Source organism: Enhydra lutris, unplaced genomic scaffold, assembly GCF_002288905.1.
Source record: "Enhydra lutris kenyoni isolate GAN:26980312 unplaced genomic scaffold, ASM228890v2 scaffoldscaffold5, whole genome shotgun sequence".
NCBI classification, from domain to species: Eukaryota; Metazoa; Chordata; class Mammalia; order Carnivora; family Mustelidae; genus Enhydra; species Enhydra lutris.
In genome coordinates, this window is record NW_019154089.1 from 559,176 (window position 1) to 582,696 (window position 23,521).

General features: G+C 50.4%; 4 protein-coding genes across 10 annotated transcripts; 2 read left to right on the forward strand and 2 right to left on the reverse strand.

Moving 5' to 3' along the window:
* Positions 1-2,461: 2,461 nt before the first annotated feature.
* On the forward strand, positions 2,462-11,009 carry LOC111141054. Its single transcript, XM_022493384.1, is given in 13 exon segments — positions 2,462-2,594; positions 2,846-2,913; positions 3,181-3,300; positions 3,899-3,976; positions 4,252-4,334; positions 4,823-4,909; positions 6,064-6,197; positions 7,513-7,553; positions 7,555-7,722; positions 7,795-7,878; positions 9,634-9,798; positions 10,611-10,769; positions 10,848-11,009. Coding segments are annotated over 13 exon segments (1,482 nt in total).
* A 1,180-nt stretch (positions 11,010-12,189) lies between these two features.
* On the reverse strand, positions 12,190-14,178 carry LOC111140803 (solute carrier family 35 member A4). The gene has a single exon (XM_022492990.1). The coding sequence runs from the start codon at positions 14,122-14,124 to the stop codon at positions 13,150-13,152; it is 975 nt and encodes a 324-aa protein (XP_022348698.1). The 5' UTR covers positions 14,125-14,178; the 3' UTR covers positions 12,190-13,149.
* Positions 14,179-14,220: 42 nt separating this feature from the next.
* Positions 14,221-17,051, reverse strand: LOC111140805 (SLC35A4 upstream open reading frame protein). The gene is made up of 3 exons (XM_022492993.1): positions 16,686-17,051; positions 15,406-15,504; positions 14,221-14,749 (listed from the first exon to the last, which is right to left on the reverse strand). Exons 1-3 carry the CDS (start codon positions 16,698-16,700, stop codon positions 14,552-14,554), a joined length of 312 nt encoding a protein of 103 aa, XP_022348701.1. The 5' UTR covers positions 16,701-17,051; the 3' UTR covers positions 14,221-14,551.
* Positions 16,830-23,506, forward strand: LOC111140801 (amyloid beta precursor protein binding family B member 3). Of its 7 annotated transcripts, none has more exons than XM_022492985.1 (13): positions 16,830-17,350; positions 17,791-17,954; positions 18,040-18,116; positions 18,644-18,704; positions 18,953-19,105; positions 19,228-19,355; positions 19,608-19,613; positions 19,767-19,902; positions 20,043-20,127; positions 20,375-20,458; positions 20,728-20,843; positions 20,979-21,170; positions 22,414-22,897. In XM_022492985.1, exons 1-13 carry the CDS (start codon positions 17,302-17,304, stop codon positions 22,648-22,650), a joined length of 1,488 nt encoding a protein of 495 aa, XP_022348693.1. In that variant the 5' UTR covers positions 16,830-17,301; the 3' UTR covers positions 22,651-22,897. The 7 variants fall into 7 exon arrangements, with proteins under 7 accessions (XP_022348693.1, XP_022348695.1, XP_022348692.1 ...); XM_022492987.1 differs by having other exon boundaries at positions 19,788-19,902; XM_022492984.1 differs by lacking the exon at positions 19,608-19,613.
* Positions 23,507-23,521: the final 15 nt, after the last annotated feature.

Sequence of the window (23,521 nt, forward strand, 5' to 3'; positions counted from 1 at the left end):
CCACCTGGCCTGACCTGCCCTTGTATTTGGGCTCTGTTACCTGGGACTTATTTCCTGGACTTGCTGTTAAGTCAGTCCCTTGGGTGGGAGGGACAGGGTCAATTTAAGTTTTACTGCATAAACAACAAAATGGCTGTTCAACTGAGATGAAATCGCTCTGGCTAAATAGGTCCTTACAGGTCACCTGATGCTGCTAGCTGGTCAGAATGAGGAAGGACTGGGGACCCCAAGCTTGAGACTAGTATCTGAAGTAAAGGCAATCTTGTGGAGACATACTCTTTGCTGTGAAGTTTGGCCAAACTCTGCATAGTTGGAGACAGAAGTCTTTTCACCTCTATCTGGAAAATCATTCAGTCATAGAAAGGAAAGAAATACTGATGCATGCTACTGTATGGATGAACCTTGAAAACATTATTCTGAGTGAAAGAAGCCCATCACAAAAAGAACACAGACCATGTCACTTGTTTTATATGAATGTCCAGAATAGCCAAATCTATAGAGACAGAAAATAGATTAATGGTTGTTTAGTGATTGTAGTAGGATGGGGTTAGAGAGGTGATAATAGAGGAAACCAAGTTTCTTTATAAAGTGATGGGAATGTTCTAAAATGGTGATAGTAAAACCCATTGAAATACTCACTTTGAGTGGGTAAAATGTATGATGTATGTATTATATCTCCATAAGGCATCACTAAATCTGTTTAGTGTTTTGGGGTGCCTGGATGGCTCAGTGGGTTAAAGCCTCTGCCTTCGACTCAGGTCATGATCTCAGGGTCCTGGGATTGAGCCCCGCATCGGGCTCTCTGCTCAGCAGGGAGCCGGCTTCCTCCTCTCTCTCTGTCTGCCTCTCTGCCTACTTGTGATCTCACCTTCTGTCAAATAAATAAATAAAATCTTTAAAAAAACAGAAAATATCTGTTTAAATTCCAATTCAATTTAATTAACATATAGTATATTATTAGTTTCAGGGGTAGAATTTAGGATTCATCAGTTGCATATAACACCCAGTGCTCATTACACCAAGTGTCCTCCTTAATGCCCATCACCCAGTTACCTTAGGCCCCCAGCCACCTCCCCTTGAGCAACCCTCAGTTTGTTTCCTATAGTTAAGTCTCTATGGTTTGCCTGCCTCTCTGTTTTTATCTTATTTTTCCTTTCCTTCCCCTGTGTTCATCTGTTTTAAACAGTTTCTCAAATTCCATGCGAGAGAAATCATATTTGTCTTTCTCTGACTGACTTATTCTGCTTAGCATAATATCCTCTAGTTCTATTCATGTCATTGCAAATGACAAAATTTCATTCTTTTTGAGAGCTGAGTAATGTTCCTGTGTGTGTGTGTGTGTGTATGTGTGTGTGTGCGGGGAGAGAGAGAGAGAGAGAGAGAGAGAGAGAGAGAACGCGCGCCCAGATGTCTACGGACAGATGAATGGATAAAGATGTCATATATACCCATCCATTCATCTGTCCGTAGACATCTGGGCTCTTTCCATAGTTTGGCTATTGTGGACATTGCTGCCATAAACATTGGGGTGCACATGTCCCCTTGAATCCCTATGTTTCTAACGTTTGGATAAATACCTAGTAGTGCAAATGCTGGATTATAGGGTAGTTCTATTTTTAACTTTTTGGGGAAACTTCATACTGTTTTCCAGAGTGACTGCACCAGTTTGCATTCTGACCAACAGTGTAAGGGTGTTCCCTTTCTCTTCATCCTCACCAAATTAAGCCATTGTCTGTTTTTTTTTTTTTTAAAGGGTGGTTATCTTCTGTAAATATGAGCTGAAATAGCTATAGATGACACATAAAATGTCTGGGATTTGCTTCAAAAAAAATCCATAGGGGATGGGGAGGGGACCAGAAGAGATAATACTGACCATTGGTTGATAATTGCTGAAGCTGAGTGCTTGGAGGATCATCATATTATTCTCTCTACAGCTGTATATGTGAGGAAAAAAAAGAAGAATCTGATGCAATGTTCTGACTCAGAAAAGAGGGGACTGTTGAGATACCTGGGTGTCTGACTTTGCCTCAGGTCATGATCCTCATGGTCCTGCTGGGCTCCATGCTCAGCAGGGGGTCTGTTTGTCCCTCTCCCTCTGCCCCTCCCTGACTGGTGTTTGTGTTCCTACACTCTCTTTCTCTCTCAAATAAATAAATAAGATCTTTTAAGAAAAAGAAAGAGGGCAACACTGTCAGGACCCTTCTCACTCCTGAGAGCTTTTTCTGCCTCCTTGCTGAATAAACTTCTATCACTTATATTCACTAAGATGAATGAATGAATGAATAAATGAATGAATAAAGAAATAAAATTTTAGAAAGGAAAGAAAGGAAGGAAGGAATGAAAGAAGGAAGGAAGGAGGGAACTGCCACCTCCTTTGATAAGTTGTTGTTTAGAGGCCCTCCCCAGAGCCCTCAGGTCAAGGAGATGAATTATTGAGGGGAATCGGAGAGGCACAGAAGCTATGGAGTGTGGAGAGGCAGCTAGCGCAGGGGCTGCTTTGGGCCAGGACAGCTCAGTGCCCCCAGCCCTCATGGTCAACCCCCAGGCCAGGCTGATGGTTGTGGTGGAAGTAGAGGGAGGGCGAAGAGGATCAGGTAAGAAATTCTTACACATTCATTCTTAGAGGGAGTGCAGCCTAGGGGAGCCTCTTGGGAGAGAGGAAGGATGAGGTCATTTTACTGCTTCAGCTGCTGCTGCCGCCCTGAGATGCTGTTTGAGGGAGCTCTGCCTCACAGGGCCTCTGATCCCGTGCACGGTTAGGAAACTGAAGCCAAGGTTGAGAGCAGGACCTAGGAGTGCTGGCAGTTTTCCCTCTGAGAGTTGATATCTAGTCCGTCTTTCTCAGGCCTTACAGTCCTTCTGGAGGGGCCCAAGAGCATCCGCTTGCTTCAGCCGGGTACTCCAGATGCTCAGGTAAAGATGGGATAGGGTGCGGGTGAGGGCTGGGGAAGACAGGACTGACAATGCTGAGCCTAGCCCTCCCCACAGGAACAATGCCTCACCTTTGACAGAGTCCTGGGCTCTGATGCCGCTCAGGTAGGGGGGTTTTAGGGAGCTGGGAGGAGCATGGGAGCCCTTAGGCTCCTAGATCCTGGAGTGCTGAGTGCTTCCCAAGCCCTTTGCTCGGACAGACTGGGTCAGGGCACCTGAGATCAGGGGATGTGTCTGTGTCCCCTGTAGGAGGCTGAGCAGGAGCTGCTAGCACGAGTCCAGCCCACACTAGGCTTGGTGGCCCGAGGGTACAGTGTGGCCCTACTGCTTCGGGGTCGGGAAGCAGAGACACCCCGTCTTGTACCTCAGGTGAGTCCCAGAGGAGCCACCGGGCATAAGACTCATGAGGCTCAGGTGTTCCTTCCTCCCCGATACCTTTGAGAAACTTCCCTTCCCCTTCCTAGCTGGATTAGATTCCCCTCCTTGGGGTTCCTATAGTACACTGCGGTCCGTACAGGTCCTAGATTGCCAGGGTCCAATCTAGGCAGCGACTGAGAGGTAGATCAGGGAAGGTGGGAAGCTGGGTCCCATGGAGTGAGGGTCAGGGATGGGTGGTTTGCAAAGATCAAAGATCCAGGGAGGCCTAATCTTCACAGTTTTTCTTAATACTGATAATAAACTTGACAGTTTTGTTTTTAGGGCTTCATGAAAATGCCCCTGAAATCAAAATAGCTACTTCAGAAACTTGTCATAGGCCCCTGCCATAGGAAACAGCAGGTCTCACTGAAAATGTCTACTCATGTGACGGGCTGAAAACCGTGAGGGCTGGGGCTCTTTCTGTCCTGGAGACTGTGTCTGTAGCACCTAGTGGAGAACCAGGTGCAGACTTCACCCTCAGGAAGTGCTGAATTATGGATTCAACCTTTCTGCTGAAGGGGTCCTTACTGAACCCCTTTCTCCACTTTAGCTGTTGCAGATGCTGTTTGAGGAAGCTCTGCCCCCCGGGGGCCCTGATCCTGTGCTTACTACCCTTAGCCTGGTGCAGGTGAGACCCTGCAGGGAGGGGGGCCTGGGAACCAAGGCCCCTGCTGTGTGGCAGAAAGTGCCCAAGGCTTGGGAGCAGCCAGAAGAGCTCGAGCCCAGACTCATTCTGCTGCTCATCAGTGTGGGCTTGGCTCTCCTGAGGTCTCCTTTTTCCTGCCTGAAATGACTGAATTTGGAGGCCCTGATTGGCCCATAGGGCCCCAGCGGGAGGATCGTGTGCACTGAAGCCTGGGAAAGGCTGTATGTGTAACCAGTGTTATGCTTGCGTGATTCCAGCTCAGCCCCTGCGGGAAGACTCGGGACCTGCTCTCTCAAGGGACAGAGAACTTGTCAGTGCTAGATGTGTCCCCCCTGGGCTTGTGAGTATCTAGGGCCCAAGGGGATCTGAGGGTGCTTGTCTTAAAGCAGGGCTGACACCCCCAAACCCAGCCCTTGGAGGTTTCTCCCCACTGCCATAAACTTGGGGTCATGCTTATCACACCCCCTCCTCCTCTTCCCTGCATCCCATATCCCTAATCCTCTCATTCTTCTTACCCTATCCTTCTATGCCTCTTCACCTCAGTCCTTATCATCCTTGGACAGTTGAGCATCTCACTGAGCAGAACTTCAGTTTTTCCATCTGCAAAATGGGAGAAATTCCAACTAGCCTGTTTCCCTCACTGGTCAGATAACAGGAGGAAAAAGGAGATTGTACAGATGAGAGACTTTTAGGGGATATACTGAGCTTGGAACCTTAGGGATGATTCTCACAGGCTCTTAGGATCCCATCTAGCTTCCCACACAGAGGTTCTGGGGGCTGGACAGGACTCTGGTGCTTGGGAATTGAGCTCAGCCTCCCTTCCTCCAGGGTAGTGGAAAATGCCAGTGATGTGGAGGTGTCTGACTCAAGAGTGGCCTCGGGGCTGTACTTGCAGGCTGCGGGCGATGAAGGCAGGTGAGGACAGAGGGCACCTGTCACCTCCCACCCCCGTCCCTTAGGTGTTTGGCTTGATCCTACCCTCTCCTCCACAGGGCCTGTTCTCTGCTCACTGTCACCATTTCCTGCCCGGGGCCTGATCCTCCTGAGGGGCCTGGGATCCAGGGCATGTGGCGAGGGGCCTTGAGGATCCTGCAGCTCCCCAGAGCCCTGTAAGTCTCATGGAGTCTTCTGACTACTTTGGGGAGTGGCGGTTTGTGGAGAGGCTGAAATATGGATGCAGAGACCCAGGGAAGCCCCAGAATGTGTGTGGCTTTCTAGGTTCCCTAATGTGTGTGGGAATTTTCCTTATTCCCCCAAAATCTCACTCCTCAACTTTTCTTTCCTCCCAGTCTTTCCATGCATCTGTTCTTTGCTCCAACTGTTATTTTTGCTCATTCTTTCATCTTTCAATGTTTTGAGGGACTGTCCTCTAGCATAGCTGTTCTGCCCTGAGAGCATTAGAAGGTAAGTGATACAAAGCCCTTTTGGGGAAAACCTAAATAGCCAAAACAACAAACACAATTCCTTGGGAACAAGATCTACTCAGCTCTCTCCAGAGCCAAGTACCCCCACCAGAAATGCGGACTGTTGTCTTCAAGACCACCTCTGTGCTGGGGAGGAGGTTGGGGGTGGGGTAAGTGATAACACCACGGAGAGCTCAACATACTTAGGTTGGCTTTCTCCCAGTGAAGCAATCACTTGGTTGCTCTAAGCCTTGGACTTGGATTGTCCCCCCGAATTCTAGGAAGGTTGACTCTGACCATTTTTGCCAGACCTTTCTGACGAAGGACAGACTCCCAGAGTTCCCCACTCTGCCATTTTTGTGGATGTCACCTTGCTTTGCCATTTTTAATTGGGTGATTAGTCTTTTATTACTGAGTTGTAAGAGTTCTTTAAATATTCTGGATGCAATTCCCTTATCCAATAGACAAAATAAATTTTGAACTATGAGAATATATTGTGTAATTTTAAAAATAATAAAATAAAGATCTATGCAAGGTTGCAAATCTGCCTGGTGGTGCACAGAAGTTACTGGAAATAGTCAATCTTTCCATCAGAATGTGATTTGGGCCAGTTTCTTTCCCTATCCATCAGAGGACATCGCTTTTCTTCCTCCCTCCCTTGGGCAGAGATTGCCCCCTGCTGCAGGTATTGGCTGGTAAGGTTATTGGTGAGGAGGTGGAGGGCTCCTTGCCCTGGATTGTCTCGCGGCTCCTGGAAGGAAACAACTACAGTGGCCTTCTTCTTCGCCTGGACCCTCAAGGTGGCCTGAGGGGAGGGTGTGGGGTTCTTGGGGAAGTTCTGGGATCTAACTTATGCCAGATCCACCCTCTTACCCAATCAGCTGCAGTCCCAACCGCAATGCGGAGAGAGCCTGACCCTCTGGGAGGGCCAGGATTCAGAAAGGTTCCAGGATGGCTAGGTTGCTTCAAAGGCTGGAGAGGCAGGGCCAATAGAAAAGCAACCCCCCATCCTTCAGAGACTTTCAACAGTTTACCAAGCATTTTTACACTAATGCCTTTTATTCTTACCACAACTCCATGAGACACATATAACTTAGATGAGGAAAGAAAGGGAAGCGTATGGGACACCTGGGTGGCTCAGTGGGTTAAAGCCTCTGCCTTCAGCTCAGGTCATGATCCCAGAGTCCAGGGATCGAGTCCCGCATCGGGCTCTTTGCTTAGCAGGGAGCCTGCTTCCTCCTCTCTCTCTCTGCTTGCCTCTCTGCCTACTTGTGATCTCTCTCTGTCAAATAAATAAATAAATCTTTAAAAAAAAAAAAGAAAGGAAAGCGTAATTTATAAACAAGGAAATGAAAGATCAGAGAAGGGAAAGAACTTGCCTGTTTTCACAGACTTATTAAAAATCAGGCCTCTGTGAAATGATATGATGTCAGAGACGTGGGGGAGGCCCACTGGAGGGTACAGATCAAACAAGAATGATTAAGATTTGATAATTATTGAAGCTGGGTGGTAAATAGATGGGTTTCCTGTACTTTGTATATGTTTGAAATTTTCTATAACAAAAGTAAAAAAAAAAAAAGAAGAAGAAGAAGAAGAAGAAGAAAAAGAAGCCTGGCTCTCTGTCTCCCAAACTAACAAACACAAATTTATTTGATTAATATACTCCCAGACCTTGCACTGTGCCAGGCCCTGTGGAGTGAGGAGGATAAATTAGGGCAGTTCATGCCTTCAAAGATAAAGCAGTGAAGGACAAAAGTGTGTTTATCCACTGGCCAGTTTGGTATCGTGATTAAGGGCCCAGGCCTTAAGGCCAGACAGAACTGGACTTAAATTTCAGCTCTGCTACTATCAGGAAATTCCTTGACTTCTCTGAGCTTCATTTGCTTCATCTGGAAAATGTGGGAGTAAGACAAATGAGAGTTGCATTGAAGCGTTATGTGGATAAAAAAAGGGAATCCATGAAAAGCCTTAGCACAGTGCCACCAAGTACACATAAACGCCTGATAGGTATTAGCTCTTTTTATAAATAATGCTATTAGTAAAAATTAAAAGTATTACAGGCAGTGTGCTTTGGAATCCAGAAGGAGTGATTCACTTTGAATGTCCCCTCACTAGGTGGCTCCCCGAGCTTGCTCTGGGCTGCTCTGTTGGGGGCCTGAGGGAAGGAGGATGCAGGCGAAACAGGTGAGGCCCACCCTGTGGGATGCAGTAGAAGAGGCCCGGGCCCGCCGGGCTGGCCTGAAGAACCTGCGTTCAGGCCTCCTTGGAGACAACCTGACGGATAGTGGGCTCAGCCAGTTGGGCAGGGCATTGCGAGAATTGCAGGTAAGCAAAGTGAGGCCTGAAGATGCCCCAGAGAGCAATGGCTAGAGCCTACCCTAAACCCCCTCTCCATAGGTAGTAAAAGCCTGGAGCCGGCGCCCAGGGAGCCTGATGCTCAAAAGGGTAAAAGCTGAGGCTGTGAGGCTCCCAGAACTACAGGTAGGTCTTCTTGTTCCACCTCTTAGGAGCCCCATTGATGTCTGCCTTCACAGAGCACTATGAGGTGGCCCTTCCTTCGTTCACTATTTACTGATTCCCAGACATTTATTGACTTCTCATTACGTGTCAGGCATAGTGCTATGCAGACCCTGGGAAATCCCTGTTCTCATGGAGTTTATAATTTCTGGAAAGAAACAATTTTTAACACCATCATCAGTGCTTTGAAGGCCCTATCAACACAGGGTTCTATGGGGCATCTAAGTTAGTCTTGGCAAGAGAAGGAAGGAACATTTCATGGAGGAAGTTGATTCCTGAAGGAGGTGAAGAACATTCTAGGCACAGAATAAATAGGCAAAGTCTTGAAAAAATAAGGGAGAGCTTGATCTCTTTGGGAGACTGCAAGTGGCTCATTTTGCTAGAGAATAGTTTGAGGAAGAGTCAAGAGAGAAGGATTAAGTAGTGAAGTTGGGAAAAAAGGGGTGAAGTGGGGGTCAGTTTATAAAGGGCTTTGTGAATTTATTGAGATATTTGGACTTCATCTTGAAGGTCAACGGGGAAACCATAGAATTTTTTTAAGCAGAGAAGACAACACTGCTTACATTTTTCAGGTGAGCAAATGGCGACTCAGAGAAGGGATCTGAGCATCTCGGGGTCACTGATACAATCAAAGGTAGCAGAAGGGCAAATATGCCCAAGTCTTTAGACTCAATATGGTACTTTTGCATCAGTTTAGAGTGCATGGCCTCTCCTGTGCAGCAGGGGGCACTGTCCTCCAGGATTTGACACTGTGTGCCTGGACGGCTGCTCCTGTCCACCTCCTGGTCCTTCCCTTTTCCTATTTCCTTACAACTTGTTTTTCTAGCCCTGAGCTCTGGGAATTAGGCAGGGAAGCTATTGAGCAGTGCCTGCCACTTGTGCTTTGGGTGCATTATCTTATTTCATGCTCTCTACAAATTTTGTCAGCTCTATTTTACATGGATTCAAAACACTAGTCATCCGCCTGAGGTCACACAGCTGAGAGGTGGAGGGGCTGGCACAGCGATCTGTCTGATTTTAAAGCCCTGAGCTTAATTCACACTATCCTGGGAGGAAGAATATGGAATTCTCACTCCTACTTTATTCTCAGCAGGTCATAGATTTAACAGCAAGCCAAAGCCCAGGATTCCAGGGAGAGCCCAAAGGTGGGTTTGGAGTTTGGGGTGAAGCTGGGTATCTCCTCCACCTTTACTGGGCTTAACTGCATTTTCTTCCAGTGGTAGGAATAACAGCATCTCTAGGACTTGGACTCCACCAAAATCATCCTCTTAGGGACTCTGAGGAACAGGTAATATACCTCATGTGCCCCAGAACAGCTGGAAGTTGTTGGGAGAGTGGAGTTGCAGAGCCCAGTTAATGTAGCTACTGCTTCTCTGTCCCAGCATCAGGAAGGAATACAGAGCTTCTGGCAAAAAGAAGACCCAAAAGCCTATGTGATTCCTAAGGGGGAGGGGGCATAGGAAGGCTATTTTCCTACTGGGTCACATTAAGGGTATAGAATCCTTCAGGCCTCCATGGTACCTATTGGCAGAGCCAGTAACTCTCCTTTCTCCCTCTGACCTCCAAGTCTCTGTCCAGGTTCCAGGCCCTTATAGGCCAGTAGGTCCTGGATGTAGTTCTGGGAGCAGCCCCGGTAGTGGGGTTCTGTTGAAAAGCTGGACCCTGAGTCCCAAAGCTGTGAACACACATGGCTTCTAAGCCTAGACTGATGCCTCCTAGGCCTGGCAGGTCCCAGATGTGGCCTTGCAGTTCTTCTTGGCCCAGGCCCAGAGGAAGAGACTGCACGAACAGCACCAAATATGGATCCAAGAGGAACTGAAGCGTTTGGGACAGGAGGAGGTGGTGGCAGGTGACCAGGTCAAAGCCCTGGTGGTTGGAAAGGAGGTAAGGAGGGTCAGGTAGGGGACTTGAGGCATCTAATTGGTCCAGGCACTATGCTGGGGGTGGAATCCAGCCTCAATCACAATAGACTGGGCCATACCCTCTCTCATGGTCTTCACAGCTTTGTGGGGGACAGATGAAGTGATTTTCAGTGCTAAGTACTGTGATGCAGGGAGCTAAGGGCTTATGGGAACAAAGAGGTGTGCCTGACCCAGGCTGGAGTGGATCATAAAAGATGGCATTTACCAGAGACAAAAAAACAGATCAGCCAGAGGAATTTACTAGACTGAGCTCCGCTTGGGCAGTCTGTACCATCACATAGAGGCACTGAGTAAATATAACTTGTTTGAGCAAATTCAGAAAGAAAACTTGTGTCCATGGAGGTGGTGCAGATATGTTCTGAGGACAATACTGTATGAGCAAAAGTCCAGAGGGAAGCAGTGGCAAAGTACAGTCTGGGTCAAACGAATTGTCCATCTGGCGGGTCCTGGCAGGTGCAGGGTCAGAGGTGAGACTAAAGAGACCAGTGTGTGCCATGCCTCTGAATTTGGACTTTACCCTAAGAGTGACAGCAAACCACTGAAAGGCATTTGTCATCTCAGTTCTGTCCCTCGCTAGCCATGTGAATTTGTGCAGGTTAGGTCACTTCTCTGATCCACGGTTTCCAAATCTATGTACCCGATTTGGAAAACTAAAATGGCAACTACCCCATATGGTTTTTTCACTGGAGAAAGTGAAATAATACACATGAAGTGTTTAGAAGAGAGCCTGGCACACAGGTAGCACTGAACAAAGAATATGTATTATCACTGAAGGCCTCCAAGGAGAGGCAGAGATGGCCCCGGGAGCAGACGATGCTGAGACTGCGGCTGGAGGCCCTTCAAGCAGAGCAGGACACTGCGGAGCAGGACCTCGCAGCCCTCTATGACCTGCACGTGCAGGCTGCCCGAGCTCAGACACGCCACATGCTGCTGGTCAGTGAGGTCAGAAGGCAGGCCTTGAAATGGTTCCAAGGCTGACTGGCTGACAAGCATCTCTCAATCTGGGCACAGGTATTCCGAGCCTGGCGAAGGCTGTGGGAGGAGCAGGCCATGACCACAGAGCATCACCACCGCAGCCTACTGGCTGGTGTCCTACAAGACAACATCAACCTGGCCACGCAGAACCAGGAGCTCCAAGCCCAGAACCAGCAGCTTCAGCAGGGAGTAGATTAGGCTGAGGCCAATCATTGGCAGATTGCTGCCCTGGGGAGGGATCTGATGATCAGTAATCCTGCAACAGCAGCTTCCTTTCTCTTCATTCTTAAGGGGCTTAGAAGGGAGAGGGAGGGGGCGCCTGGGTGGCTCAGTGGGTTAAAGCCTCTGCCTTTGGCTCAGGTCATGATCCCAGAGTCCTGGGATAGAGCCCCGCATCGGGCTCTCTGCTCGGCAGGGAGCCTGCTTCCTCCTCTCTCTCTCTGCCTGCCTCTCTGCCTACTTGTGATTTCTGTCTGTCAAATAAATAAATAAAATCTTTAAAAAAAAAAAAAAAGAAGGGAGAGGGAGGGGGGACACAACCACCAAGCTAACCTTCATTATGGATAATTAACAATACCACTAACCAGGTCTCACTGTGCCAGTCCCTGTTAGGCGCCTAATACCCATGACTTCATTTTAGCCTTTCCTGCTACGCTATATAGTGGTAGGTACCATTTGACCCCCATTTCAGAGGTAAGGCTAAGGCAACTAAGGCTTGGAGAGGTTGAGTAATTGCCCAAGGACAGTCAGCTAATAAGCGACAGAGCCAGAATTCGAATTCAAGCCAGGCTGACCATAGTTCTACACTGCAGACAGTGGTTCACAAGATGCAGTGTGTACATTTAGAGAGTTTATTAAAGAACAAGAAAAAAAAAAAAAGATTCCTAGACCCTACCCTACTTCCTAAGATTCTCCAATAGTTCTCACTTTTTCCCTCTTACTTTTTTTTAAATTTAAGTTTAGTAGGTATTCTCTCACAGGAGCAGGGATAATGTTCCTCTGGCCATGAGGAGAGATGACACAAAAGAGTATCAATGACAGAACCAGAGGAAATGAGAATCAAAACCACACTGAACCCATGAGTTCTCTATCCTAAAATCTAGTTTGTCTTGCCAGGACTAGTACCTTCTATTCCCAAGAATCCCTCCAAATTCCCCAGCACCCTAGTTTTACGCTTCAGAGAAATTTGTAAAGTTCTATGACAGAGAACAGTCTCTACTCCATGGAGCCCTGAAGGAAATAATGCTCCTGGCAACAATCAGAAGAAAATAGTATTTTCTCCTAGTCTGTAAGTTACTCCAGCATTAAGACATTCCAGGTCCAAGATGAACAAAATTATGTTTGAGTGAAGCTACACGGCACAGAAGGCGCAGGACTATCAGAGCCAACTGCAGGAACCACCTGCACCCCAGAACCCTTTATTAAGACTTTATTGCTTACATAGTTAAGAGACACTGATTGAGCGACACCAAATTTCCCTGTGCCTGGTTCCAGGTCACTCTGCGCAGAGCTTCCCTAAACTGTTGAGAGCTGGGACACTGCCAGGCAGAGGCAGGACCCAGAGTGAGAAGAATGGTACCTCCTAGGAGTTGTAGAAGGGGCAGTGGGCTTTGAAAGGGCCCTTGGGGTGAGCAGAGAGGTCAGGAGTGTAGCCTTAAGCCAGGGCCCAGGGGCAACATTCCCTGAGATGAGTCAAGCTCCAGCCCTCTCTGGGGTTTCCAGAACAAAGGCTGGGTGGGTGTGGAGAGCAGCACTTTGGAGGGAGCATGGGGCATTGTCTCCAGGTGTTGCTGGAGCTAGGGGAGCTTGGAAGGGTGGCCTCGGTGATTGGAATAAAAGGGGTGGCAATCGGGCTTTCCTGCATTAGTGAGGGATGAATGTCTCTAATGAGGGAGTCATGTACCAAAGCTGGGCTGGAGTACCCCGTACCAGGCCTGGGAGCAATGGGTCTGCTGTGGTGACCGCTAGTGGCAAGGAAAGCCAACTGTTGCCCATGCCCCACTTCAAAAAACTGCATTCATGCAAGATGAGGCAGGGAGCCTCCTCCATTGGGGGTGGAGTCATTTCTAAGGCCTAGGTATTGATGCTCCCCCAATCCTTAGTGTGGATGAACTTCTGAGACATTTCTTTACTCACACCCAGTGTTTAAGTCTCCTGAAGTAACCCTTCGTTCACCCACCTCCAGGGACTAACCTGGCTGCTCTCACCTCCCCAGCTTTTGTCACAAGGCACTTGTTACAGGGCTGGCTTCTGAGGAAGGGTTGGGAGGCCTGGGAGGTGGCTCTGACGGCGGTGCCCTATCTACGGAGTCAGGAGTCTGGGTGGAGGGGGTCAGGGACTAGTGACTGCCATAATAGAGGCGCACAGCCAGACCAATGAGCAGCGTGGCCAGGAAGAAGGCAGCCGTGAGCTGCAGCCGCAATAGGGCTGCTGAGAGCACGGCATTGACCACCAGTGAGCAGGACACAACGAACAGGCGTGTGATGCTGCTGCCGTGCTTCATGACAGCCGACATGAGCAGTCCATTCAGTGCCTGGCTCAGCACCACCAGCGCTGCCCATCCAGAGAAGCCCTCCAGGAGGCCCGGGCCGGGGCCACCACCTGCATGCAGACCTAGGTTCAGGAGCACACCGAAAGTGTAGAGGAAGAGGTTCTGAAGGGCGAGGGGCAGCCGCTGTCGCTTCATAAGCAGTTCTGTGTACACGGACGACAGGCCTGAGATGAGGCAGTACAAGATGAGAAGCAGCAGTCCCAGTGGAGTGACATGCAGGGGCATGGGGCCAGCAGCAGCTGCTGAAGGCGGTCCAGGAAGTGTGTTCCCAGGGTCCTGGAGGCCACCAGCTGCATAGCAGGCCCCCGCTGCCATCAGCAGCAGTAGTGCTAAGCCCTGGCGGGCAGAGAGGCGGTGCCGGAGACAGAGGCAGTAGAACAGGGCCGTGCTTCCGATCTTGAGATTGCTCAGCACCTGGTAGGTGCTGGGGTCCATGTAACGTTGAAGATAAATCACCAGGTTGTTGTTAGCGCCGTAGAGTAGGGCTGATAGTGCAAAGGGGGCAGCCTGGCGCCATGGTGGGGCCCCCTGGGGCCATGCTTGCCAGCCCACCAAGAGGGAGAAGGCGCACAACAGTAGCTTCGTCAGCTCGGTCAGCAGCACAGCTGAGGAGGGCCGAAAGGGCACTCTGCCATTCACATGGCACAGTGCCAGTAATGGGGCATGAGCACCGTACATGGCAGTGGACAGGAGTAGCATCAGGGTCCAGCGGGCCTGCCTGGGACGGCCCAGGCCTGGTGTACCCCCGTCCTCTACGCTCATGCCCAAACCAGACCCTGGCTGGCCTGGGTAGCTAGCAAGGGGGCAGCAGGAATTGGAACACGTTTGGGTAAAATCAGTATGGAGCCAGCGCCTAGGAGGGAGGAGTTGTGGGACATCGCTAGACAGAATACTGAGAATCAGAGTCAGCTGCAAACTCCACAGTCAGGGCTGGAAGAGGAAGGGGCTGGTGGCCCTAAAAGCCACAGTCTTGGGGCCAGTCCCATGGGGTTAAGAAGGGGCATCCAAACTGCTGGCTGATAAGCCACTCTTTACCCTCTGCAGGTAGGAAAGCAAGGATGAAGGCTGTGGGCAAGTTGGAGATGGCAAAAGGGTGACAAGTGGGGAAGCCAAATATGGTGTCTGTGGTTGAAAGACCTCTACCTGCAGGCCCGAGGTGCTCATCCTTCCTCCCCCATGGGATCCAGAGTTAGTCAGGCCCCTTTCGCAATGACCGAAGATAGTCCCTCAATGTCTTCTCCACATTGGGCACGGCATATGCCTGAGCTGCGTAGATGCCAGTGCAGGTACCCACAGCAAAGCCCAATACTGCGGATGCCCTCAGTTTGGCCACCACATAGCCGGCTAAGAAGCCCTTGAGGAATGGGGAGGACATGAGCGAGCCATCCTGTGGAGTAAAATGAAGGAAGAAACTCAGCCAGGGTCTCCCTTCTCAAGCTGGCCCTAGATCTACTCAAGCTGGCCCTAGAGCATCCCACCACTAGCTCCTCCTTACTCTAAAAAGCTGCAGTATTGTCTCCAAAGATTTTCTCAAGGTTCTGGAGGCAGAAAAAGAACCTAGAAGTCCTCATCACACAATCTCAGAACACCGTGGTTAGAAGACTCCAAGGACAGAATCCTACCCCAACAAACCTACAGAGGAATCGGACCTGTCTGCTTCTCCAGCCTCACTTCCTATCATGCTCTGCATTACTGCAGCCAAAGTTAAACTATTTTTACTCCCCATGTTCATCATGCTACCTCCAACCATAAGAGCTTTGCATATATTGTTTATCTGCCTGAAATGTTCTCTCCTCTCCTCTTTACCTAGTTAATTTCTACTTAGGATGCCAGTTCAAGTGTCATTTTCTGGTTTTTTTTTTTTCGTCATTTTCTTAGGGAAATTTTCCTTGGGGTCACAGAGAACCCACCTCAATAACCATTTGCTGAATAAATCTTTAGTACCCATTCAAAAGCGTATAGGGCAATGCATCCCAAGGGTGGTGGGATGGGGAGTCAGGTGGGTGGGGTGGGGGAGTGGTAGGCAGGTGCATGCAACTTTACCTGGCTCACACCACTGCTGACTTCGTCTTCTACACGCTGCTGCAGGCGTTCCAGCTGGTTCTTTAGAAATGCCAGGTCCTTAAGCTTGGGCAGAGAATCCTAGAACAAAAAAGAAGTGGGCTCCAGCAGGTTAACGCAGCCCCATTCCCTGCTCAGGTCTATCAGAGGTTGGGTGGATGGGGCTGTGAGCATGAGAAATCTCATCTTATAAAAACTTCCTGAAGGGCGCCTGGGTGGCTCAGTGGGTTGGGCCTCTGCTCAGGTCATGATCTCGTGTCCTGGGATTGAGCCCTGCATCGGGCTCTCTGCTCAGCGGGAAGCCTGCTTCCCACCCCCCCCCCCCCGCCCCTGCCTACTTGTGATCTCTGTCAAATAAATAAAATCTTAAAAAATAAAAAGTAAAAATTTCCTGAGATGATAGTGGTAACGAAGAAAAGACATTCAAAAGTGAATTCCCATGGGGGCCACAGAGGGCGTGATAGCTGGGATCTGCATCTGTGAAAACCATTACAGAATTTTATAGAGCAAGAAGTGTGTAGGGAGGCAAGATGAACAGCTAGGACACTTTCAATTAGATTTATCAGGCTGACTGCCTCGATTATAGGCTGCCTGAAAGTGGCAACCAGCTCGTCTTGCCTACTGGATCCCCAAGCCTAACACAAAGACTGGTAAGTACTTTGTAAATATGCGGATGGTGCTGAACTTTAGACTGAGAGTGAATAATGGCGTGAGGCAGTTTCCTGGACGCCCTTGGGGTAAATCTGATTTCTGCCCGGACTTCCCAAACTGAATGTGTGACTGGATGCGCTAGCTGGGGTGCGGGTTGGGTGGCTGTCTGCAGATGTGCGGGTAAATGAACTGAGTAGCTCTGATCATCTCGAAGTATGAAATTCATTGTAAGCGCAAGAGAGTTTGAATGAGAATGTGCGTATCCTTGTGGCTTGGAAACATTGTGTTTCTAGACATGAAATTTCGGGGGGCTGGGGAACGCAAAAGGGTGAGGATGTGTCAGGGTGAGTGTGTCTTAGTGTGTGCCAGTAATTAAGGATTATGAGGGTCCCAGGAGAGGACACCCGGGAGATGTCCGGCTCTACTTGCCTCGTGTAGTGCTCCGCTACTCCACTCCCCGGTGTTGAGCCAGTCGCAAGAGTATAAACCCGACAAGAGTAAAAACCCCATAAAGGGCACCTCTACGCGAGAGGCTCCAGTGTCGCCTCTCCCAAAGACCAGAACGGTGTGAAAACCACCCCACATTGCAGATAACCCCCACATTCACTCACCTTGTCATCCGCCATCTTCCCCCGCCGAACTTGTGGCGCAGGCGCAGCCCCGCCTCCCACTTGCCAAGTGCTACGGCCATCTTTACTGAGGGCGGAGGCACTTCCGGGGCATTTTTGGAAAGGGTGAGGGTGCTCTCCCCTCGCCGGAGTCCCTGTGGTCTCATTCTTTCACGTACTCTCACGTGACCCGTCCGGCGCGACACAATTTGTGTGTCCGCGCTCACACGTCCCGGGCGCGATGAGCTCATTGGTCCTCATGGGCGCCCTGCGCACGTTCGTCTTTCTGGTCGTCCGCCCCTTGATGAGCTCACAGTTCCGCCGTGATGTCAGTGGGGGCGTTGGCGTTGGTGCGTCTTTCCCAGAGCCACTCTCGGAAACACCGATCCGGTTGGCGATCCAGAGGCCTGTTTACACGCGCCACCCCTTGGCGGGCGGTGCTCCTCAGGCTTGTCCTCTCCCTCCCCTGAGATCCGGCTCTTACCCAAGCTCGTATTTGTGCGGCGCGCGTTGGCCAGGCCAGCGCAGAGAGGCTGGGCTTGTGGGCGCAGCAGCTCCGGAGGTCGAGCTGGGCTGAGATTGCGGGCCGGCAAAAGCCGGCGGGGACGCGGTCGGGGCTATGCTGGGCAAGGATTACATGCTGGCCATCATTCTGGTCAACTGCGATGGTGTGCACGGAGGGGCCCGATGGGAGGATGGGTGCTGAGGGAATGAGGGAGTTGACGGGGTATATCTCAGGGTGAGGATCAGGGGACAAATGAACCCTGGATCTTTGCACTCTAAAGGACCTCCTGGCCCTCCATCCTAAGGATTGTCCCGTTTGGGATGGAGGGAGGGTTCTTTTATTTTTTAATTTTAATTTATTAATTTGAGAGAGAAAGCACAAGCAGAGAGGAAAGGGAAAAGCAGGCTCCCTGCTAAGCAGGAAGTCCCACGTGGGGCTGATTCCAGGACCCTGAGATCATGACCTGAGCCGAAGGCTGCAGTTTAACGGATTGAGCCACCTGGGAGCCCCGGAGGGAGGCTTCTGTCAGGGTTATTTTGAACCCACCAATATGCCTTTCCTCTCCAATCTCATGATTCTTCTCCCCATCCCATGTTCCTGTAGATGACTTGTGGGGGGACCAGAGTCTTGAGGGGGAGCCAGGACTGCCCCCTGGCTGGAGGAAGATATGCGATGCTGCAGGTACTTACTATTGGCATGTACCCAGTGGCAGCACCCAGTGGCAGCGCCCAACCTGGGAAACAGGAGATGGAGAGGACCCAGGCACGGTAGGTGGAGTGTGAGGAGGGAGGCTGAGCCCTCACGTGGATCTAGGCCTACTGCCGCCACACTGACTTAGTTCCCTTTTTACAGAGGACGGAGAGGATTTGGGGACTTCGGCCCCCCAAGGGGAGATCCTTCTCCAGCCTGGAGAGCTCACTGGACCGCAGGTAACAGGGATAGGTCAGGCCAAATGAAAGACTTGGGGTTCCATGGCATTCAGGGATGCAACTGGACTCTCATTCTGCCTTTAAGCCCAGGTTCTTAGCTCTGTCCCATTTCTTGAGTTAAGACTCTGTGTTGCTGTATGTTTTGCTACGTGTTCTTCCCTATTCTGGGTACTGGTAAATCATGTTCTAGATCTTGGCCACTGTACTAAGCTCTTTCCATGGGAGTGCCTGTCCTGTGTTTTAGAGAGTCTTGTCTCAGTTTGGGGTTCTGGTCCATGTTTTGGATCCTGTTCCCCGTTTGCAACTTTTATTCTATGTTCTAAGTTTTGAATTTTTGTTTGAATTTAAACCACACTCCGTGTTACATTTATTTAATATATCCTGGGCCCTCTCCCACTCTGGTTTTGTATTTGGGGTACTGTGTTCTGGGTCTTATCCCACATTTCATGCCCATTGCTTAGCCAGGGCTTCCCCACTGTCCCTTGTGTAGGAAGTGTGGTCACTTTACAAGCTCTGCTCTCTTCCAGGAACTCTCTGTCCTGGTATGGTGAGGAATCCTACATCCAGAGCATGGAGCCAGGGGCTAAGGTAGTGTCTTGGGCCTGAGGGCCCAAGAAATGGTTTTGGAGGTGGTGGATTGTTCTGGATTGTTCCAAGGGAAAGGTTAGGGGTGGGACTGGGCTGAGAAGAGGTGATGAAGGGTGAAAGGAGTGGGTACCAGAAGGTTTATGTGTGTGGAACCCACAACATCTGCCATCCTACTTTACCTCCTGTTCCACTTCCACATCTGCCTCCACTCACTCATGGCCCTCCTGTCCTTTCCCCTAACCCATCAGTGCTTTGCAGTCCACTCCCTGGGTTGGGTAGAGGTACCCGAAGAGGATCTGGTACCAGGAAAGAGCAGTATTGCAGTCAATAACTGCATCCAGCAACTGGCCCAGACTCGCAGCCGTAGCCGCAGCCAGCCCCCAGATGGTGCCTGGGGCGAGGTGAGCTGGCTGGCCCTTCAAGGGATTCAGCCCAGGGCCTAGCGGAGAGAGTCATTGCTGAATTGCCTGTTCTTGGTGGCAGCCGCCTTCATCTGAGCTCTGAACTGACCTTTCCTTTGCAGGGCCAGAACATGCTGATGATCCTAAAGAAGGATGCCATGAGCCTGGTGAATCCTCTGGACCATAGTCTGATCCACTGCCAACCTCTGGTGCACATCCGTGTGTGGGGTGTGGGCAGCTCCAAGGGCCGGTGAGGACCCCTACGTCCCCCCAAGTGAGAGTTGCTCCTCCCTCCCTCCTGCAGGCTGTGATCCCCACTGATGCTGATCCTCTGTACTTGAACCCCTGGACACAGATCCTCTGACATGGACCCAAGCTCTGCCTCCCCTGCCTGGTCCAGCTCTGGTTGGGGAGGGTGGGCCCAGCTCAGCAGGGACGGATGGGGGAGAGCCTGAGAGGCTGGGCTGATTCTCTCCTGTGCTCCCACATGCTTCCGGAACAGTGACAGGTGAGCGACAGCCTAGTGCCTTGAACCCCAGCCCTGACCTCCCGATTCTATCCGCACCATGTTCCTTGCCTGACTTTCCAGTCTCCTGCAGACACTACAGGTCCCTTTTCCTACCCAGCCTCTACCCTACCCCAATTTCTGCCTCTGCCCCAGCCCCATCTCTGACCCTGCCAGGGACTTCGCTTTTGTGGCGGGTGACAAAGACAGCTGTATGCTCAAGTGCCATGTGTTTCGCTGTGATGTCCCTGCCAAGGCCATCGCCAGTGCCCTGCATGGGCTCTGTGCCCAGGTAAGAGCCAAGAGTGGGGCAGGGAATGTGGGTATGTAGCTGGTGTGAAGCTTCCAAGGTGGTTAGGTCAGGGAAGTATTGGCTGCCTTAACCTCAGTTCCCCTCTCCCTTAATCTCCTGCTGGTTGCATTGTGTTTCAGATCTTGTCAGAGCGAGTGGGTGTCAATGGTGATTCCCCTTGCTCCTCCCTAGACCCCATCTCCCCTGAAGACCTACCACGGCAAGGTATGGAGAGGAAGGTCCTGCATTACAGTAAGAGGCTACTTCCGTGAAAGTCTGGGTTGCTTAGTTGTTGTAGTTTAGTCCTTCCCTGGAGATGCGGGACTTCTGATGTGTACTGGTTCCAGGGATCCCAAACTCTGAATTGAAGGAGCATCCATGGCCTTCCTTCTTCTGTCTCCAGTTCTCAGAAGGGTGGGTGAGGGGGTCATTGAGAGAGTGCCCAGGCCAACTTGCTGTGTGTGCGTTTCAGTGGAGCTGCTGGATGCAGTGAGTCAGGCTGCTCAGAAGTATGAGGCACTGTACATGGGGACCTTGCCAGTCAACAAAGCCATGGGTGAGGACTGAGCTGGCTGAGGAGGTGGGCTACATGAGGTCGGGGAAGGTGGGTATGGTAGGATCTACCATCATTTCTCAGAGTGCTCCCATGGCCCTGTCTGGTCTAGAATGGGAGATCCTTCCCAACTCAGGATTCTAAACCCAGCCCCAGCCCTTCCATTGCCATCTCTCTGAATCCCAAGTCAGTGAGAGGGGCCTAGACACTCCCTGTAGATCCCTTCTTTCTTTATGTCTGGGAGACATTATGGTGGGCATGTCCCCCCCCAGGCATGGACGTGCTGAATGAGGCCATTGGTACCCTCACCACCCGGGGGGACCAGGATTCCTGGGTCCCTGCCATGCTCAGTGTGTCTGACTCTCTAATGACTGCACATCCCATTCAGGTACCAGAAGAAGGTGAAGTTGGGGGCTGTGGAGGGGGTGGGAGGGATGCTGAGGGGCTCATTGCATGCTATTGGAAGAGTTCACTGGATCCAGCCAGTGCCCGGTCCTCTAGTGACCAGGCCTGGTGTGGGCAGGCAGAAGCTGGTGCAGAGGAGGAACCACTATGGCAGTGCCCTGTGCGCCTCATGACCTTCATTGGCATTGGTCGTGACCCTCACACTTTTGGCCTCATTGCTGACCTGGGCCGTCAGAGCTTCCAGTGTGCAGCCTTCTGGTGCCAGCCCCACGCAGGGGGACTCTCTGAAGCTGTGCAGGCGGCTTGCATGGTGAGTTTTGGGTGGGAATGGGTAGGTGGGGTTGCCCTGCAGCTGCTCTGTACTGGTGACTGGGGCTCGGGATTGGCAACCTCCAGAAATCACAAACGAGTAATCCCAGGGCTGATTGTAGTAAACTGCTCTTTTATTTGGTCCTCATGCTGTTTTTAATAAGTTTGAGTTAGTTGCTAATATTTAGAGCTAGGACATCTCACATATTAATTGCTATTCCTGTTTCTCTTAAAATAGCAGAACCTCTGGCACTGGGTCCACACATACAAATTTTAACATTCAGCTGAATTGTGTAGGGGCTGTTCGCAGTAGGGTGGGCACTATTTCTCCTGTTTGTCTCAGGTTATTTCCTGACATCTGTGGGCACTGGAATGTGGGATGCTTGCAGTCTGAATTCATCTTACTCTTTCCTTAACAAACGTGAGTGCCTGCAGGGTACTAGGCACCATACTTGATCCCTCACAGAACACTCAGGTTAGATCAGAGACAGACCAGAAGGCAGTTGTACACCACAGGAAGATGGAGGAGACCGCCCATTCCTGAAGGCCACCTGGAAGAGTTGATAGCTGAGAGTTGAAGGTCCGAGGAAGAAGTTAGGTAAAGGGGATTGGGACAGAAGGTGTGCCAAATACAAGGACGCCCAGTTGTGAAGATGAGAGCAATATGAGTGGATTACGGTATCTAAAAGAATCTAGTGTATCTGGAGCGACAGATGAAGTGAGAGAAGGGGGCAGAAAAAAACATTGAGTCATGGAAGAACTTAGAGATTGTGGTCATGAGTTTATTTGTCCCAAGTTACTTTGAGCCATTGAAAGGTTTTGAGCAGTGAGTTTAAGTTTGTGGATCAGGAAGACAACTTAAGGTATATTATAGGTAAGTTTGAATTCCAGTTCTATCATTTTTTTGCCTAGGTGACCTTGGGCAAGTCATGTATAATCTCTCTGAACCAAAATTTCCCCATTTGCAAAATGGTGATAACACCTCATAAATAACTTTGGATTAAGTTAGGTTATGTAAAGCATGTAGCACAGTGTCTAGCTCTCCTTAAATGCTCAGTAAATGTCAAATTTTCTGTTTCTGTTATTGAGCTCCCTGGGAATGCTGTAGGGGCTCCAGTTGGGGCCGACTACCAGCTTTATTCGACTACCAGACTGAAGCCATGGCCAGTTGCCTCTTCTGCAGAAGCTTTTAGGGAGTCCAGGGGCAGAAAGGAGCTGGATCCTCACATTCCCCTTTTCCCTAGGTTCAGTACCAGAAGTGTCTTGTGGCCTCTGCAGCTCGAGGCAAGGCCTGGGGTGCCCAGGCCCGTGCCCGCCTGCGGCTCAAGCGGACCAGCTCCGTGGATTCCCCAGGAGGTCCCCTGCCACTCCCCCTGCTCAAAGGAGGGGTTGGGGGTGCAGGGGCAGCCCCTCGAAAGCGGGGTGTCTTCTCTTTTCTTGATGCCTTTCGCCTGAAGCCCTCTCTGCTCCATATGCCCTAAATTAATCCAGGACTGGGTAAGGAGGCTCTGGGTCCATACCCAACTCTGTACCCCTTCATTCTCCAGGGGCCTGTAGCCTCTCACTCCTTGAAGCCTTCTCTGCCTGCTCCTATGGCTCTTGCCTACCCTCTGTTTATTGCCCAGTTTATTAAATGTTTATAGGGATGACTGAGAGTCCCTGCACCACAACCCAGGCCCCTGGCTGTCCTTTCCCTGGGTCCCCGTGTTCCATGCCCCTGTCTGGCCCTGGACAGTTGGCTCTACCTCAGCAACACTTTATAGCAAAATCAGTACAAATAAAAATCCCTCAGTGACCTCACTGGGTGTGAGTAATTGGGCCTGGGACAGGGTTGGGGGTTAACACCTGTGTGAGGTGAGTGTCTGTGTCTCTGCTTGGTGTTGGTGGCTGCCTGTAGTCACATGAGGACTTGGTGTGGTGGAAATCTGATTTTATTCTTTCAACAAATGTATTTTCTGAGGTCTGTGTGCTAGACAGTGTGGATATAAAATACGGGTTCCACCTTCAGAAGGGGAGATGAACAAGCATTAAGTGAGGTAGAAGATAATAGGTAGTACAACTAGGAAATCTCAGGGTTGTGGAGGCTCCAGTGAGATTCTTAACCTGACCTAAGTACTGAAAGGAAATCAACAGTAGTTACTGAGCCTTGAGAGTATAAATGTGCAGGGCCGTAGACAGAGGTGAGGTTCTAGAGTTCCACCTGGCTAGATCACACAGGGAAATTTGTGGGGCAGGAGTTTCTGGTGGTTAAAATTTACTCCTGAGAACAACTGTGACAGTTTGAACCTACAGGGGATTAGGACACCTAGACCGCCGCCTTTTGGAAAACAGCCCCCTTCGGTGCCTTGTGAT